At 42.5% G+C, this 19525-nt stretch overlaps 1 protein-coding gene across 1 annotated transcript; it reads right to left on the bottom strand.

The window, feature by feature from the left end:
* Positions 1–428: 428 nt before the first annotated feature.
* Positions 429–5174, bottom strand: LOC124022465 (beta-galactoside-binding lectin-like). Its single transcript, XM_046337374.1, has 4 exons — positions 5077–5174; positions 1555–1634; positions 1119–1290; positions 429–940 (listed from the first exon to the last, which is right to left on the bottom strand). The coding sequence occupies exons 1-4, from the start codon at positions 5080–5082 to the stop codon at positions 794–796; spliced, it is 405 nt and encodes a 134-aa protein (XP_046193330.1). The 5' UTR covers positions 5083–5174; the 3' UTR covers positions 429–793.
* Positions 5175–19525: the final 14351 nt, after the last annotated feature.

Below are 19525 nucleotides of genomic sequence, written 5' to 3'. Positions count from 1 at the left end.
TCCCGGCCTCATGATGCCATCCATTTTGTAAAATGCACCAGTCCCTCCTGCAGGAGAAAATTCCCTGACAGTTCACATTCTTAAAATAAAGTGGTGATTCTAACTGACCTAAGACAGGGATTTTTTTAATTTTTTTTTTACAAGTATTACATTTCTAGAATTGTGAAACTGAGTTTAAATGTATTTGGCCCACTTCAACTGTCAAGGAGTTGCATCGCTGATTTAATTCATTAGTAATTAGGCTGCATGAATGAATCTGTAGCCTGACATCTTGTAATGCATGTAATAAAGTCACTGAAGAATACTAGCCTATCCAAAGTGCTATTATGCAGAAACCATCTCTAACATTGATAGCGACACAGACATTTACAAAAAGAAAACCTGCTGATTAAAAATCACACATTTTCACAAAGGAAGAAACAATCTGAAATGGTTCATAAAAAGATCATTTTAATGAACAAATACTTTGCACTTTTCTTAACCCACTTCTGGAATGATTGTTCCACATTAATGAAAGACACATTGATCTTCAATAAAACCATTTCAACACTTCCAAGCTTGTAATGTGCTGCTATTGTAAAATGTCTATTTTACTTGCAGGTTTCACTGTTAGTGGCTCCATCCATTGGTTAGGAATGGCAGCATTAAAGCTAACTTAAAACTATGGTGAGTGAGTAAAAAACAGAGAATAAGGCTTGTGTGTGGACCTCTGGAAAGCCAATGAGTAGCCAGATAAGAAAGCTAAAGATCCAATTGAGTGACTAATGGAGGATTCTTCTCCACTCCGACTGGTCTACTTGATCTCGACGCCCTGGATCCTGACGTCGCCCTCGAAGTGCATGTATTTATACTTCTCGTCTCCTTGGCGATTGGGGAAGTGGATCTCAGAGCCGTCGAGAAAAGAAACTAGGAACTGCTCCTTGGTGAAGGTGATATTTATCTGAGACAGAGAAGTAATTACACATTTTTATCAAAAGAGGTGCTTAGGTATTTGGGATGCAGTGATTGCAAGTTATTGCCACCAGAGGTCCCTAGTAGAACTCCCGTATACATATGGGAAGAGAGGTGGACATTCACATCAGCATGGGTTCAATTGGAAACACAGTGTAATTTCTCACCTTAAACTCCTCTCCCTGGTTGAAGGGGAATCCTCCCTCTCTGTGCTCCTCACACCACTTGCCTCCATGGTAGGAATTACACACCACGGCCCGGGTGTCTCCGTGGGCGTCGAAGCGAGGGTTCATGTGCAAGGCGAGGTCATCCTCGCTGTTGCCCACGTTGATGACAAAACTACAGGAAAGGAAGAGGAGAGCACACAGACAGAAGGGATAAGGAACCTCCTTTAACCTACAGGACAAGAGGGTCTGGTTTGATAATTACACAGAAACCGCTTATAGCTATAATCAACTTTCATTGTAGTTTGATAATATATGTTGTGAATATGAATAGATCATTCTCGTGATACAGTGACTAGTTTCTCTAGGAGGTTTCTAGGCTGCTGACTGAGAAGTGGAGTGACAATGAATTGTGTCTGAATGGTGGTTAGCTACTCACTGTGCTGCCTCAGAGTTAGGGATCCCTGTGATGGTCAGGGTCTGGCCCACCTTGAAGGACATGTTCTTTACCACAACACCCTGTAGGGAGAGAGAGAAGGGAGAGACCGAGAGAGAGAAATACACCAATTGAAAAACATTAAAAGGTGCAATTAGCTGATAGTTAATACGTAATTGGCCACAAGTTACGGCCTATAACTTCTGAAACAAAGACGGTTCTAGCAAACCATTGTTATAGTAAAGTACCCAGACGGACGTGGCTCTGGTGTAGAGAGCTGTAGAGTACGGCTACACTTTGCTAAACGCTTTCCTGTACTTTTATCCTAGACCCATCAGTCTAACAAATACAACATCTGTCTCTAATTAAAGCTTTTCCATCTATGGAACGGCCCAATTTTTTTTTTATAAATCCCAGTCCTGGACAGCGTTCCCATTTCCCATGCAGTGAATTGGAATTTGGAGGGGGAGGCTAAATCTGTCCATAAATGATGGGGGAAGGAAGGCTGGGTTACACTCAGTAAGGCTTAAGTGAAGTCACATTTTCCGCAGGGTCCATATTATGGTGGGCAGCCAACATGGGCCCGATGGAGGTTGGGCACGGCACAGGATCAAAGTACTGAGAGATCTTTACATGTGGCAGGGGAAATGGTGTTTAGATGATGTTTGTCTGCACATATACAGTCCTCTTAATGAGCTGCATATAGACCTCTTATTGTTGCCCTTCTTTCCATATGACATCTATTGGCTGTGGTGTGTAGTAAATGTTACCCATTTCTGTCACGTGGCAACTCCCTGTTCCTTCTCTGACAGAAGACATAGTTAACCGGTTGAGCTAGAGACCAGGTCGATAATATACTGTATAACCCTGGACAACAGCAGCTAATCAAACAGGAACCTCAAAGGGAAATGACATCAACATTTGTACTTCGGTTTTGTTTCTGTCAGCATAACAGTGGGCATTGGACAAGAACAACTGTCACACCTTACCCCTGAACATGTGTTTTAGCTTTCTTACTTGAATGCACTTCTTGTAAGTCACTGGGGGATAGGAGTGTGTACTTAATACTTTCCGTGTAACTTTGAACGTACACTAAGTGCCAAATCATTGCTTACAAGACATACACAGTAGGACACAGTATTAGGCCTTTAACAGTCCAGAGCCAGACACAAACCCATTCACATCCAATCCAGAAATACAACACCAGGATGATATAACAGAGCTCTATTAGTGTGGCACAGACTAGAAGACTACATTCTGACAAGAGAGAAAGAATGTAGAGGAGAGAGAGAGAAATAAGAGAGAAATAAAGAGAGAAATAAGAGAGAGAAATAAAGAGAAATAAAGAGAGAGCAGAAAGGGAGGGGTAGAGGGTGGAAAAGACCAACAGAGAAAGAAGTTTCAAAAATGAGAAATAGCGAAAGTGGTATAAAGTTCAGAGAGAGAGAAAGTGGGAGAGAGGGGAGGAAAGAGAGAGGGTGGGAGGGGCGATAGTGAAGTGTTGCATTCTTTCCGTGTTAGTCCTCCCTCTTTAATGTAAACTGTGTGCAAAATCTATGGCGCTAGCTGGACTTGGCTACATGCAGCCCAGTGCTACTTCAGACTGCAGTTCCCATCCCAGTGTGAGACATACCTCCCCACACTGTTTGAGAGACACAGGACAACTGGGGCTGCAGGCAATGCAGAAATAGAATGGGTAGAATGGATATACATAGTTTGGAAATCCACATGATAACTCCTGGCTGTATACGTTACTTACTATCAAGCTTACCTGACTGACATTTACATTATAGTCATTAAATAGCAGACGCTCTTATCCAGAGCAACTGCACACATTTTTCACATGGGTCCCCTGTGGGAATCGAACCAACAACATTGGAGTTGCAAGCACAATGCTCTACCAACTGAGCTCAGGCCATGACAGCCAATCTAACCCTTGTTAACCTGACGTTTACTGTAGGTATATCCTATAGCTCCGCTTGGGGAAGATCATACTGGCTCACTGGATATAACATCAGTCTGCTACTCTATCTATTCTGACTTCTGTTTACGGTAACTTGAATTCATTTAGATCTGAATAGAATTAACCCTGTTGCTCTCAACACATCTATGATTACCATGGTAACCACAAAACAGCCACGGTGAAACAAAGCCTTTACTATTATACACAGCCAGAGACCTCAGAGAGTGTTTACACACACACACACAGTTAACTCTATTACAAGACCAAGGAGAGTCATTGTTAGTCACGCCCAAGACACGATGCTGCACATTGAGTTCCTGTTAAAAGTGAGGGAGTAAGTAATATTATTGGCTAAATGTGGATTGTAATGTCCAGGAACAGTAGGGTGTGGCTCAGGTTGAACCCACAGTGATGCTGTTCATGATCATACTCTGATCAGAGGCAGTCTATCCCACACTGCCAACCGTACCCATATAACTCCCACCCAGCCAACCGTACCCATATAACTCCCACCCAGCCAACCGTACCCATATAACTCCCACCCAGCCAACCGTACCCATATAACTCCCACCCAGCCAACCGTACTGTACCCATATAACTCCCACCCAGCCAACCGTACTGTACCCATATAACTCCCACCCAGCCAACCGTACTGTACCCATATAACTCCCACCCAGCCAACCCAACTGTACCCATATAACTCCCACCCAGCCAACCGTACTGTACCCATATAACTCCCACCCAGCCAACTGTACTGTACCCATATAACTCCCACCCAGCCAACTGTACCCACACAACTAAATACATATGGGTTCAAATGAAACACCCTAAAAATAGTGGTCCGGACCAAAGTCGATCTTATCAACACTGCTGGGGGTGCAGACATTGATAGCCTATACTTATGCTTATGGGTTCCCTGATTTGTACCAAGCAAACCCATTCAAACCCTACTAGTACATACTGATTAGATCATCATATCTAAAGATCACATGGAAGGTATTAAGAGTATAAGGAACTATTTAGAAGGCACATGGATCTTATTAATCCCCAAAACAAACATATCACTGCTGTCTGTCTGTCTTCTACATGCCTGCCCCACCAGGCCCTATGTCCACAACCTCTGTTATCAGTAGTAGTTTCAATAAGTTTAAAATCATTCATTGAGAGAATAAAATTTACTTTTGCAAATGATAGAACTACAAATGATATTGCAATGAGACACCCTTCTCATCTGTAGTCACTGCAGAAAAATAAAGTGCCGTCATAAAACCTAGCCTGAACAAGACAGTCGAGCCATCTACCGTGCCAGAAGTCTGATTGGTCTTCTTAGACGCATCGACAACAAGGTTGACTAGAAAAGGGCATTGTTAGAGGACATTGCTCTATTACATTGGGCTACAGAACATAGGCTATTAAAATTGGATAATTATTTTCCCAACAGCTGTTTAAAAGCGCCAACATGAAACGTTATGAACTTGCATTGCATGTAGGCTACTTTTCAGATAACAAATGAACTAACATATCAGACATTGTAAACCAGTAAAATAAAATGTTGTACTTACACTCATCTTGACAGCACAAACCGCAAATGTTCACAGCTGAAGAATGCTTAGCTGGCTTCAGACTGCAGTAGAACCAAGCAGGCGAGCTTATATGGTCAAGTGCACTAGCCAAATGTGAGTGACGCTATGATAAACCAATAGGAGTATAGGCGCTTAAAAAACGGACCAATCACAGATAAGTTTTAAAAAGCGATATAAACTATTTAGCACGCAAGAGAGGACGAAAATAAAACGTCCATAGTTGAAGGTGATTGAGAGTGAGAAGATAATTAATGAAAATGTATTTATGATCTATTTATAATAACAATATATTTGGGTGAGTCAGAGGAAAGGATGTAGATGACCACAAGACCAGAGACACAAGTAGAGATCACTTTCTTGTTGCCTGGGAGACAGCAAAATATTTGGTTTCAGACAAACTTTTGTAGCTTTTGACTAGGGGAAATTAAATTGTAGCTTTTAGTTGAAAATTGGTTTTAAATCATTGATCAAGTTTTATGTAGGACGATATGGAAGAAAAAAGTGTAGTCACAAGCTGACATCGTCCTACAGTATTGCATTTTGGAAGCAGGCCCCCATCAAAGAAGAAACGGACTCTTATGACTGCCTCTGCCTCTCTTTCCCAGGACCACATTTTAAGATCAGCAATAAAGCAGAAATGCTTATTATTAGTCAAAAGGTGGCATGATATTTCCCCAACACAGAGTACATTTCCTGGACTAGCTTGTTGGGGGTAAAGTGGTGTATCTGTGACTTTGGCCAGCGGTGGTGGGGCATCTGTGAGGTGTGTGTGAGAATGCTCTGGCCTGTGTGTAGGACGCAGGGTGAGAGAGGTGGGACCATTGGTTTGTTTATGCGAATATAGGTGGACTGAGCACTAGACTGATTAATTAGGCCGTATCTCAGCAATGGGCTCTGTTTACACATCACTCATATAAATAATCAACAAGACTCTCTCTCTTGCAGACGCACTGACCTCATGCACGCGGGCACACACAAATAATCAACCCAGAACACACGTAATAAAAATCTAATCAAATAATACTCATATTCCCTACTCAACACACAATGATCATATATATAATTTTGACAATGTCACCGTGAGTCCACAGTTATCAGAAAGTCTGGGCTGTGTTCAATACGTTTTTACGTTCTGAAATGTTCAATTGAACGGAAACGGTGCTGTACTGAACGACCAGTTGAAAAATGGGGAGGTGTTTGGTTGGGGGTTGGGGAACGCTGTCAAGTTTCAAGCCACAATTCGCCACACCCACCAAACGGGAGCAAACATACCTCAAAGTCTGTTCAAGAACTTACAAGAACGTTTTAGGGAAACGTGATGTTCAGTACAAACCAGTGGTTGGAACCGGTTCAGGGAACAGAACCGATAGCCCATTTTTTTTTGAGGAACAGAATCAGAACCGCAAACTAACGTGATCTATACTGTTCCAGAACAGAACCTTTATTTTAAAATCATGGGAACAGGTTAATAATCCGGGAATTTTGTTTTTGTCACACAAATAATGCAACAAAGCCCCTTTGCAAAGCCCTCATAGTATCATTCCGCAACTTATTCCAGTGTTGGCCTGCCTTCCAGAACATATTTGCCAGGATTTTATAGCCTATTTTTTGTTTAATTTTTTACTTTCTTAAAACAATAATTGTCCATCTCATGGTTCAGCTGTCAGAGTTTTGACCACTAAATACATCAGGCCATTGCATGCAAAGGCCTATAGGCTTAGATGTCCACTGTATGATATTACAAAAAAATAATAACATAAAATATATACAAAGGAAGAGAAGCTTAGGACTCGCCCCGGGAGATCGAGAGAGAGAAAGAGATGCCAGCGGCATGCTTCAACACCAACATGCATTTCTTTATGTCAGACAGCTACTGCGTCTAATATACAGATAAAGACCTACAGAAGGAGGTTACTTCGTTCATTTTCGATCCGAATATTTTGTATAAAGATAAGCATTATATTGTTAGATTATCGGAGTACCTTTGGTAGGCCTTAAACGTCTTCCTGACCTCAAGTTCAAATGTCAGAGACAGTTGGAGCCCAGGTTCTCAATGCCTTCATATCATAGGCCTGTAGTAGCTAAAGCTTCATTATAGCCACACCACACCTTCAGAAATTATTCTAAACTTATTAAGTTAATATCAAAACTAAGTCAGGCCATTGTTTATCGGGAAAATATGAGTACGCTATTATGTTGCCGCAAACACAGAATTACAGTTAGAACTTAAATTGGCCAAAGAAAATGTCTCAACAGAATGAAACAGAACACTTGCAAACTGGTTTTAGCCACTGTCGTAACGTTTGCTATCGTTAAATGTGAAGACTGTTATATTATCAAATCAAGTAATTAACTAGGAAGTCGGGGCACCACGGGAAAATGTTGTTTATAGAGTTGCAATTTCCCAAATATAACTCTACAGATATTTTATTATCTTATCAATTACAGTCTTCTATCAATGATTATTACCTCATCAGTCTCATTCCTGAATGCCGCAAACCCTTGGATATCTGCACAAACCCTAGCATCTGAAATCATGAGTCAGTGATATGCAAATTGGTTTAATTACTTATTTACTAACTAACTAATCAATCACAGAAATACATAAACACACACAGTAGTTATACATGGTTTGTTATACACTGACATGATACACTGAAAAGTCCCTAGTGGGCTATGCCGATATGATGGCTTGGTAGACAAAGGAAAGGGGTGGGGCCAGCTCAAGAGCGGGAAACTCAGAGTGGACCTACGTCGACTACACTACACTACACTACACTACACTACACTACACTACACTACACTACACTACACTACACTACACTACACTCATGGGAATGCTTATATTTTGAACATGAACAACCGCTCATTTGAAAGTAAATTGCAATTCACATATTTATGAGTGTATGCCTTTGTTGTCCCTTTCTGCGATGCCGGTCTGTCTGCTGGATAGTCAATCGACAGAAAGTCTCTGGATGGTCCACCAGAGTTCCAAGTCTTTCGTAGTTGTAGTTTGTTATATTGGATATGTCAGAGTACCATTTGGTCATTCGACCGGTTGTGTTTACCAGACTAAAGAATTTAAACAGCTGCAGCCTGAATAATTGGTCTTTAGTTTGTAGATTTCTTAACCATTTCAGCATGGGGATGATCTCCACGTTCTCTGGCCTTGTCCTTTGGTAAAGTTGCCAACCATTTCAACATGTAGCGGCAGCTCCATGTTTTCTGGTCTAATGTCAATTTTGTCGGACGTGGGTTTTATACTTAGTAGAAAAGGGGGCGTTCCATGACGCCATGTAATGTCTGTGCTCATGGGGGCGTGGCCACTGACTGATCCTAAGTTACTATGAACAACTCTTCTCATTTAGAAGACTAAGATCACATTGTTATCTTTCCAAAAGTATTTCTATACTCAATAATTTATTTTATACAATATTCAGATGCGTCCCCCATAATTGAGAAGTGTATACAAACAAAGAAACAGTAATATGTGTCTCCTGTCCTTCATGAGGTCACCAAGTGAAACAAACTAGACATGACTGTCCTTCAGTGTCCACGTCCCACTCCAACTGCTTGGAATACAGAAATACTGTTCAATTATTCAACCTTTTGATGACCAGGTGTCTCTCTGTGTTCCAGAGACATTCCAATGTCGATACTACAGAGCCCAGAAGCATAGTATTTTACGACCGCCATAAAGCGGCCCCCTCCACCTCTGTGGGAGAGAGAGGGAGCTGTAGAACGGACCCACTGTACCCTGATCCTTCAGATCCTCACAGGAGAGTCATGACACCACAAATGTTTTGAACAGGCTATATTGCAGCAATTACCCCAAAACGCTAGTGCCTACCATACCCAACACATGACAGCAATAGCCTACTGTTATTTATTTTACAACAGGCCTACTTATAATCTATCTTAAACTAAATATGGATCACACAATTAAAACAGACAGATCCAACTAAATTTAGCCAATGAAAATGTCAAAATTTGGCATATTTAAATAACTTATTTTGATTAATAAATAGGCTAACAATAATAACCATGATATACAATAACAATAATGATAAAACAAATTACAAATACAAAAATAAATACATATAAGTTCCAAAATTGCAATCTACCTGAATAGTGAGTTTCACAGTAGCCTGCATTTGGCCGCTCCAAAGTTCTTCTCATCTTAGTCCAATACAATATGAAAACGTGTCCACACAAAGGATATTCCTCTTGTAGGCTTTTCACTGTAGGCATCGTGCAAACTGCTCCACAATGTAGCAAACGTTCAAGCGAACTGAACTTACCTCTGAACTCACTGCTAATCACCATTCCTCTCCTTTCCTCTGGTATATAAAGCAGCTTGTTTTACCTCAGTATTAGTTGAGTGTTTGTAGCAACATAGACCATTTAACTGACAATGTCACAAAAATGATGTGCAAGCTTCAATGGGGCAGAAGTCCATGAGTTGTTGTGATTCTGATTGGCCAGATAACTAGTGATATTGACAAGAAATTGCCGTATGGGGAATCGTAGGCTAGTTTTATGTTGTTTAGAGTTTTTTTGACTGATGTCATGTCTGTGCTAATGTGGTAAATATATGGCTAGCTAGCTAACAACTGTAATAATGTATTTGAGAGACAACAATTGTTGATTGTACAAATGTGTTTGTTTTCAATAAACATTGGAGATTAAATATAGTTTACATGTTGTCAACAATCTAATCCAACCTTGTCTGTTTTGCCCCATATTTACACTCATAGCCATGGAAAGTAGGGGTGCTGAGGGTGCTGCAGCACCCCCTGAAAAATCTAATATTTTTCATAAAAGTAGTGCACTTGTCACGATCGCTGTTGTTCGTGGAAATTACCGGACCAAGATGCAGCGTGGTGAGCGTACATTTTTCTTTATTATAAATGTCGCCAACAAAACCGACCGCGAAGCTTAATCGGGCTATACAGGCCACTAACAAAGACAACTTCCCACAAATACAAAAGGAAAAAAGGCTGCCTAAGTATGATTCCCAATCAGAGACAATGATAGACAGCTGTCCCTGATTGAGAACCATACCCGGCCAAAACATAGAAACACAGAACATAGAGTCTCCCACCCGAGTCACGTCCTGACCAAACAAACATAGAGAATTAAAGGATCTCCACGGTCAGGGCGTGACAGCACTGGGCCTTTACTAGTTTTATCGGACTGATATAGATGTCTGTAGTGGGGGCAAAACATTTTTTTCAGCATCTCTGCTTTGCTCAAGAAATGTAGTTGTATAATTACAGTATCTTGCAGGTTTCAATAGTTGGAATTGTAAGAGTTGTTGCCCAGTCCCTTCATCTTCTCTGCTATTGTCATTCTAATGGATTCCAGAAAGAGCTAAACCCTGTTCTCAAACATTGACATCAAAAGGTGCAAAGTTATGGGCAACGACACAAAACGTTGATCAAATAACCACTTTTTGTGTAGTATTAATTTAACATCCTTACAGACCACTTAATGTAAATGTACATTACTGTATTGTACCTAGGCTGGTCATCTAGGTTTGTACCTGTAGACTTTCCATAAACATGAAGAACAAAATGCACAATACAGTAATTGAGTACATCGAGACATCAAGTGGCTTGTGATTATGTGACGTGATAATGTGCCTCAGTTGGTAGAGCATGGCCCGTGCAATGCCAGGGTTGTGGGTTTGATTCCCACAGGGGGCCATTATGAGAATGTATGCGCTCACTACATCAAGCAACTATTTTCAGATCAACTGTTTTGTGCAGATAATTATCAGACTCAAGATACAAATGCTGGTAAACTCTCAAATACATTTAGTTTTTTCACAAAAGTTCTGTATTAGCGGACCGATATACTGGCCCAAAAATTGCAGCACCCCCACCCCAAATTACTTCTCGCGGCTATGATTGGGCATACGTCAATTTTGTTGCTAGAAATAACCAACCCGTCCATGAGGTGGCCCAATTATTTTGCATTTCCTTTTGTTGTGCGTGACCTGACTAAAAACCACAACTTGTATCATACAACCATACCTACCGGCCTTAAAATCTATTCCATATCTCGATACTATCCCCAATATGCTCCAGTGTCTTTGTGCTATGCTTTTTTAGTTATTTAATCAATACTCTGAACTGGAAACCTTGTCTTCAACTCCTCCTCATTGCAATTTCACTCCTCAACCTAGCCTAAGATACAGTCAAATCGAATCCTTAATATACTCTGGACTGCATTGCTATTGAAGTCAGGATAGCCCACATTTAATATACTCTGGACTGCATTGCTACTGAAGTCAGGATAGCCCACATTTAATATACTCTGGACTGCATTGCTACTGAAGTAAGGATAGCCCACATTTAATATACTCTGGACTGCATTGCTACTGAAGTCAGGATAGCCCACATTTAATATACTCTGCATTGCTACTGCATTTAATATACTCTGGACTGCATTGCTACTGAAGTCAGGATAGCCCACATTTAATATACTCTGGACTGCATTGCTACTGAAGTCAGGATAGCCCACATTTAATATACTCTGGACTGCATTGCTATTGAAGTCAGGATAGCCCACATTTAATATACTCTGGACTGCATTGCTACTGAAGTAAGGATAGCCCACATTTAATATACTCTGGACTGCATTGCTACTGAAGTCATGATAGCCCACATTTAATATACTCTGGACTGCATTGCTACTGAAGTCAGGATAGCCCACATTTAATATACTCTGGACTGCATTGCTACTGAAGTCAGGATAGCCCACATTTAATATACTTTGGACTGCATTGCTATTGAAGTCAGGATAGCCCACATTTAATATACTCTGGACTGCATTGCTACTGAAGTCAGGATAGCCCACATTTAATATACTCTGGACTGCATTGCTATTGAAGTCAGGATAGCCCACATTTAATATACTCTGGACTGCATTGCTATTGAAGTCAGGATAGCCCACATTTAATATACTCTGGACTGCATTGCTACTGAAGTCAGGATAGCCCACATGTAATATACTCTGGACTGCATTGCTACTGAAGTCAGGATAGTCCATTGCTACATTTAATATACTCTGGACTGCATTGCTATTGAAGTCAGGATAGCCCACATTTAATATACTCTGGACTGCATTGCTATTGAAGTCAGGATAGCCCACATTTAATATACTCTGGACTGCATTGCTATTGAAGTCAGGATAGCCCACATTTAATATACTCTGGACTGCATTGCTATTGAAGTCAGGATAGCCCACATTTAATATACTCTGGACTGCATTGCTATTGAAGTCAGGATAGCCCACATTTAATATACTCTGGACTGCATTGCTATTGAAGTCAGGATAGCCCACATTTAATATACTCTGGACTGCATTGCTATTGAAGTCAGGATAGCCCACAGACTAGAGGATTTCTGTTATTCCCTGTTTGGACTTGAATAAACTCTGTTTCTGTTAAGTCGCTTTTGGGTCCTCTATCACCTGCATGACAGAAGGAACCGACCAAGTAATGGACCCAGCGACTTCAGACGCTCGTTACACTGCCGTCGAGATCCAAGGAGCCATGCTCGGCAGACACGAGCAGGAATTGTCTGCTGCTCGCCATGCCGTGGAGAACCTGGCCGCTCAGGTTTCCGACCTCTCTGGACAGTTCCAGAGTCTACGTCTCGTGCCACCTGTTACTTCCTGGCCTGCCGAGCCTCCAGAACCTAGGGTTAATAACCCACCTTGCTACTCCGGGCAGCCCACTGAGTGCCGCCCCTTTCTCACGCAGTGTGAGATTGTGTTCTCTCTCCAACCCAACACATACTCTAGAGAGAGAGCTCGGGTTGCTTACGTCATTTCACTCCTTACTGGCCGGGCTCGAGAATGGGGCACAGCTATCTGGGAGGCAAGGGCTGATTGCTCTAACAAGTTCCAGAACTTTAAAGAGGAGATGATTCGGGTTTTTGACCGTTCAGTTTTTGGTAGGGAGGCTTCTAGGGCCCTGGCTTCCTTATGCCAAGGTGAACGGTCCATAACGGATTATTCTATTGAGTTTCGCACTCTTGCTGCCTCTAGTGAGTGGAACGAGCCGGCGCTGCTCGCTCGTTTTCTGGAGGGACTCCACGCAGTGGTTAAGGATGAGATTCTCTCCCGGGAGGTTCCTTCAGATGTGGACTCTTTGATTGCTCTCGCCATCCGCATAGAACGACGGGTAGATCTTCGTCACCGGGCTCGTGGAAGAGAGCTCGCATCAACGGTGTTTCCCTGCTCCGCATCGCAACCATCTCCCTCCTCTGGCTTTGAGACTGAGCCCATGCAGCTGGGAGGGATTCGCATCTCGACTAAGGAGAGGGAACGGAGGATCACCAACCGCCTGTGCCTCTATTGCGGAGTTGCTGGACATTTTGTTAATTCATGTCCAGTAAGAGGCCAGAGCCCATCAGTAAGCGGAGGGCTACTGGTGAGCGCTACTACTCTGGTCTCTTCATCTAGATCTTGTACTACTATGTCGGTCCATCTACGCTGGACCGGTTCGGGTGCTACATGCAGTGCCTTGATTGACTCTGGGGCTGAGGGTTGTTTCATGGACGAAGCATGGGTTCGGAAACATAACATTCCTTTCAGACCGTTAGACAAGCCTACGCCCATGTTTGCCTTAGATGGTAGTCATCTTCCCAGTATCAGATTTGAGACACTACCTTTAACCCTCACAGTATCTGGTAACCACAGTGAGACTATTTCTTTTTTGATTTTCCGTTCACCGTTTACACCTGTTGTTTTGGGTCATCCCTGGCTAGTATGTCATAATCCTTCTATTAATTGGTCTAGTAATTCTATCCTATCCTGGAACGTTTCTTGTCATGTGAAGTGTTTAATGTCTGCCATCCCTCCCGTTTCTTCTGTCCCTACTTCCCAGGAGGAACCTGGCGATTTGACAGGAGTGCCGGAGGAATATCATGATCTGCGCACGGTCTTCAGTCGGTCCCGAGCCAACTCCCTTCCTCCTCACCGGTCGTATGATTGTAGTATTGATCTCCTTCCGGGGACCACTCCTCCTCGAGGTAGACTATACTCTCTGTCGGCTCCCGAACGTAAGGCTCTCGAGGATTATTTGTCTGTGTCTCTTGACGCCGGTACCATAGTGCCTTCTTCTTCTCCGGCCGGGGCGGGGTTCTTTTTTGTTAAGAAGAAGGACGGTACTCTGCGCCCCTGCGTGGATTATCGAGGGCTGAATGACATAACGGTTAAGAATCGTTATCCGCTTCCCCTTATGTCATCAGCCTTCGAGATTCTGCAGGGAGCCAGGTGCTTTACTAAGTTGGACCTTCGTAACGCTTACCATCTCGTGCGCATCAGAGAGGGGGACGAGTGGAAAACGGCGTTTAACACTCCGTTAGGGCATTTTGAGTACCGGGTTCTGCCGTTCGGTCTCGCCAATGCGCCAGCTGTTTTTCAGGCATTAGTTAATGATGTTCTGAGAGACATGCTGAACATTTTTGTTTTTGTCTATCTTGACGATATCCTGATTTTTTCTCCGTCACTCGAGATTCATGTTCAGCACGTTCGACGTGTTCTACAGCGCCTTTTAGAGAATTGTCTCTACGTAAAGGCTGAGAAGTGCTCTTTTCATGTCTCCTCCGTTACTTTTCTCGGTTCCGTTATTTCCGCTGAAGGCATTCAGATGGATTCCGCTAAGGTCCAAGCTGTCAGTGATTGGCCCGTTCCAAGGTCACGTGTCGAGTTGCAGCGCTTTTTAGGTTTCGCTAATTTCTATCGGCGTTTCATTCGTAATTTCGGTCAAGTTGCTGCCCCTCTCACAGCTCTTACTTCTGTCAAGACGTGTTTTAAGTGGTCCGGTTCCGCCCAGGGAGCTTTTGATCTTCTAAAAGAACGTTTTACGTCCGCTCCTATCCTCGTTACTCCTGACGTCACTAGACAATTCATTGTCGAGGTTGACGCTTCAGAGGTAGGCGTGGGAGCCATTCTATCCCAGCGCTTCCAGTCTGACGATAAGGTTCATCCTTGCGCTTATTTTTCTCATCGCCTGTCGCCATCTGAGCGCAACTATGATGTGGGTAACCGTGAACTGCTCGCCATCCGCTTAGCCCTAGGCGAATGGCGACAGTGGTTGGAGGGGGACCGTTCCTTTGTCGTTTGGACAGACCATAAGAACCTTGAGTACATCCGTTCTGCCAAACGACTTAATGCCCGTCAAGCTCGTTGGGCGTTGTTTTTCGCTCGTTTCGAGTTTGTGATTTCTTACCGTCCGGGTAGCAAGAACACCAAGCCTGATGCCTTATCCCGTCTGTTTAGTTCTTCTGTGGCTTCTACTGATCTCGAGGGGATTCTTCCTTATGGGCGTGTTGTCGGGTTGACAGTCTGGGGAATTGAAAGACAGGTTAAGCAAGCACTCACGCACACTGCGTCGCCGCGCGCTTGTCCTAGTAACCTCCTTTTCGTTCCTGTTTCCACTCGTCTGGCTGTTCTTCAGTGGGCTCACTCTGCCAAGTTAGCTGGTCATCCCGGTGTTCGAGGCACTCTTGCGTCTATTCGCCAGCGCTTTTGGTGGCCGACTCAGGAGCGTGACACGCGCCGTTTCGTGGCTGCGTGTTCAGACTGCGCGCAGAAGAAGTCTGGTAATTTTTTTCTGCTTCTGCTCCTGGTCTTGCTGGGTCTCAGTCTGTTCCCTGCCATCGCATCTCTCCTGTTCTTGTTCCTGCCCTTGCTGTGTCTCAGTCTGTCCCTAGTTCTCATTTTTTTTTTTAGAGTAGTACCCTAGTTTCCCTTTTTATCGTTTTTCGTTACGGTCCTGAGGAGAGGAGTTGGGTTCTTTCTCGGGACGTGCTGGACCGTTTGATCTATGATTTCCTCCGTTGCCGCCAGTGTTCCTCCTCGAGAGCGCCAGGAGGCGCTCGGTGAGTGGGGGTACTGTCATGTTTTGTCTTATATCATCTTGTCATTTTGCTTTTCCTTCTGTTCGTTTCCCCCTGCTGGTCTTATTAGGTTCGTTCCCTTTTTCTATCCCTCTCTCTCCCCCTCCCTCTCTCTCCTCTCTCTATCGTTCCGTTCCTGCTCCCAGCTGTTCCTATTCCCCTAATCATCATTTAGTCTTCCCACACCTGTTCCCGATCCTTTCCCTGATTAGAGTCCCTATTTATTCCTTTGTGTTCCGTTCCTGTCCCGTCGGTTCCTTGTTTTGTATTCACCATGCTGTGATTGTGTTTCGCCCTGTCCTGTCGTGTTTTTTGCCTTCATCAGATGCTGCGTGTGAGCAGGTGTCTCTGTCTACTACGGCCTGCGCCTACCCGAAGCGACCTGCAGTCTGTGGCCGCTTCTCTTGTCATTCCCCTCTACAGACTAGAGGATTTCTGTTATTCCCTGTTTGGACTTGAATAAACTCTGTTTCTGTTAAGTCGCTTTTGGGTCCTCTATCACCTGCATGACACATTTAATATACTCTGGACTGCATTGCTACTGAAGTCAGGATAGCCCACATGTAATATACTCTGGACTGCATTGCTACTGAAGTCAGGATAGCCCACATTTAATATACTCTGGACTGCATTGCTACTAGAATTTAATATACTCTGTCAGGATAGCCCACATTTAATATACTCTGGACTGCATTGCTATTGAAGTCAGGATAGCCCACATTTAATATACTCTGGACTGCATTGCTACTGAAGTCAGGATAGCCCACATTTAATATACTCTGGACTGCATTGCTACTGAAGTCAGGATAGCCCACATTAATATACTCTGGACTGCATTGCTAATGAAGTCAGGATAGCCCACATTTAATATACTCTGGACTGCATTGCTACTGTTTACAAAATCATATCCTCCATTCAGTAGCACACACATCCAGAGAATTAGTTTTCCATGATCATTCTATGGTTCTGCGGTTCCATGCACACATACCCACATACCAGCACAGTATCAGGCCAAATTCAGATGACATTGTGTGTTGCTAAATGTGGTGTAAGAGTTCAATGGATAGCACAGACTTAATTCCCTGGGCTGGTCTTGAGACAGTCATAAGACTCAATTACAACAGAAACCAGAGCTGGATGGACAGAGGAAACAGCTGCATAACTGATACTTCTTCTAAGCAAACTGTACACTGGGTTAGATATAGAGGACAATGTTCCAGTCACTAAAGTAGTCCAACAGATCTTTACACAACATTTTATTATAATCATTTGGTTTCTGCTTATATTTGTCATGTACAAGTGTGTATTTTACACATGTGGTTAATTGGAAATGTGTTTTTTGCATATCCTTCTCTTCCTGAGAAACCCTCGGAGAGTTTAATCATACCAGGGTCTGCCATTATCAGTGGCGACCATGGGGCAGTTAATATACTTAAGTGCCTTGCTCATTACATCGACAAATGTTTCACCTTGTCTATTGCAGGGATTTGCCCACATTTAATATATGTTGGTCATTGCACACTATTTCTCAGGCTTGGGCACATTTAGTTACTGGAAACTGTGCACATGGTATCTGAATAACGTTATCCACATAAACCATTCCTCCCTCATCTATACTGCCCTCGTGTGTTGCCACTGGGTAGTACACTTGCAATAGAAACCATAATATCGGAATACAATGTATGCCAAGTTCACATCACATTTTATTTGCCACTCATTTAATACAACAGGTGCAGACTTTACCGTGAAACAGCCCTTTCCTAAAAATGTAAACAAATGTGCATTGCTAAAAGTCAGGATAGCCAACATACAATATAGGCTCATAATCCAGCCTACATATCAGTCCGTCAGACTGAGCCCAATGATCATTACTAAATCATATTAAGTATGTAGACTTGAGTAGGAGAAAATTGTATTTAATTTCCATTGAAAAAAATATCTTGGGTATTGTAGAGGACTGCTAATTCTTATGTAGGTGACATTACTGCTATTGCATTGTTATAACTGAGACAACACATAGCAACGTATTTTCACAGTAAAGCATGTTGGGTCCCCTACAGATAGCTAATATATGCCATTTAGCAGACGCTTTTATCCAAAGCGACTTACAGTCATGTGTGCATACATTCTACGTATGGGTGGTCCCTGGGATCGAACCCACTACCCTGGCATTACAAAATCGCCATGCTCTCCATGAGCTACAGAAGGACCACAGAAGGACCACCATGCTACTAGTGGTAATGGTCATTAGTAAGGATTCTAGAGGTTCCATGCTACTATGGTAATGGTAGTAGTATTAGGGATATTAGATGAATTGTACTAGTGGTAATGGTAGTAGTAGTAGGGATATTAAAGATAGACTCAGTTCTACTAGTGGTAATGGTAGTAGTAGTAAGATATTAGAACAGAAACCTACTAGTGGTAATGGTAGTAGTAGTAGGGATATTAAAGGTAGATCTTTAGTGCTACTAGTGGTAATGGTAGTAGTAGTAGGGATATTAAAGGTAGAAGTGCTACTAGTGGTAATGGTAGTAGTAGGGATATTAAAAGTAGAAGTGCTCCAAGTGGTAATGGTAGTAGTAGAGATAAATGTAGGAGTGCTACTAGTGGTAATGGTAGTAGTCAACATTAGAGGTAGAAGTGCTACTTGCTAATGGTAGTAGTAGAGATAAATGTAGAAGTGCTACTAGTGGTAATGGTAGTAATAGGGTTATTAAATTAGAATGCTACTAGTGGTAATGGTAGTAATAGGGATATTAAAGGTAGAAGTTGCTACTAGTTAATGGTAGTAGTAGGGACAGATGAAGTGCTACTAGTGGTAATAACGTTATTAGAGGTAAATTGTTCCTCCCTCATCTATGGTAGTAGGAGGGATATTAGAGGAAGAAGTGCTACTAATATCGGTAATGGTAGTAATAAGGATATTAAAGGTAGAAGTGCTACTAGTGGTTACCATAATATCGCAATGTATGCAAGTTCACATCACATTTTATTTGCCACTGGTAGTAGTAGAAAAGGTAGAAGTGCTACTCGTGAAACGAGTAGTAGGGATATTAAAGGTGAAATGCAAATGGTAGCAGTAGAGATATTAAAGGTAGAAATGATACTAGTGGTAATGGTAGTAGTAGGGATATTAAGCCTAGAAATGCTACTAGTGGTAATGGTAGCAGCAGAGATATTACTAAATGCTACTTGTGGTAATGGTAGTAGTAGTAGAGAAATTAGAGGTAAAGTGCTATTGGTAATGGTAGTCTTAGGGATATTAGAGGTAGAAATGCAACTGGTGGTAATGGTAGTAGTGACATATTAAAGGTAGAATTGCTATAGTGGTAACACATAGTAATAGGGATATTAGAGGTAGAAGTGCTACTAGTGGTATAGCTCCCACACACACACACACATACACACACTAACTGCCGAGGACACACAGATAAGACATACACCCACACATTGGGAGGAAGAGACACAGCCTTGACTTGCAGACACAAGCACACACACACAATCTCCTTCCT

The sequence above is a fragment of the Oncorhynchus gorbuscha genome, unplaced genomic scaffold, assembly GCF_021184085.1.
Source record: "Oncorhynchus gorbuscha isolate QuinsamMale2020 ecotype Even-year unplaced genomic scaffold, OgorEven_v1.0 Un_scaffold_1399, whole genome shotgun sequence".
In the NCBI taxonomy this organism is placed as follows: Eukaryota; Metazoa; Chordata; class Actinopteri; order Salmoniformes; family Salmonidae; genus Oncorhynchus; species Oncorhynchus gorbuscha.
The sequence above is the reverse complement of the archived record's forward strand: the minus strand, read 5'-3'. Positions and strand labels throughout refer to the sequence as shown.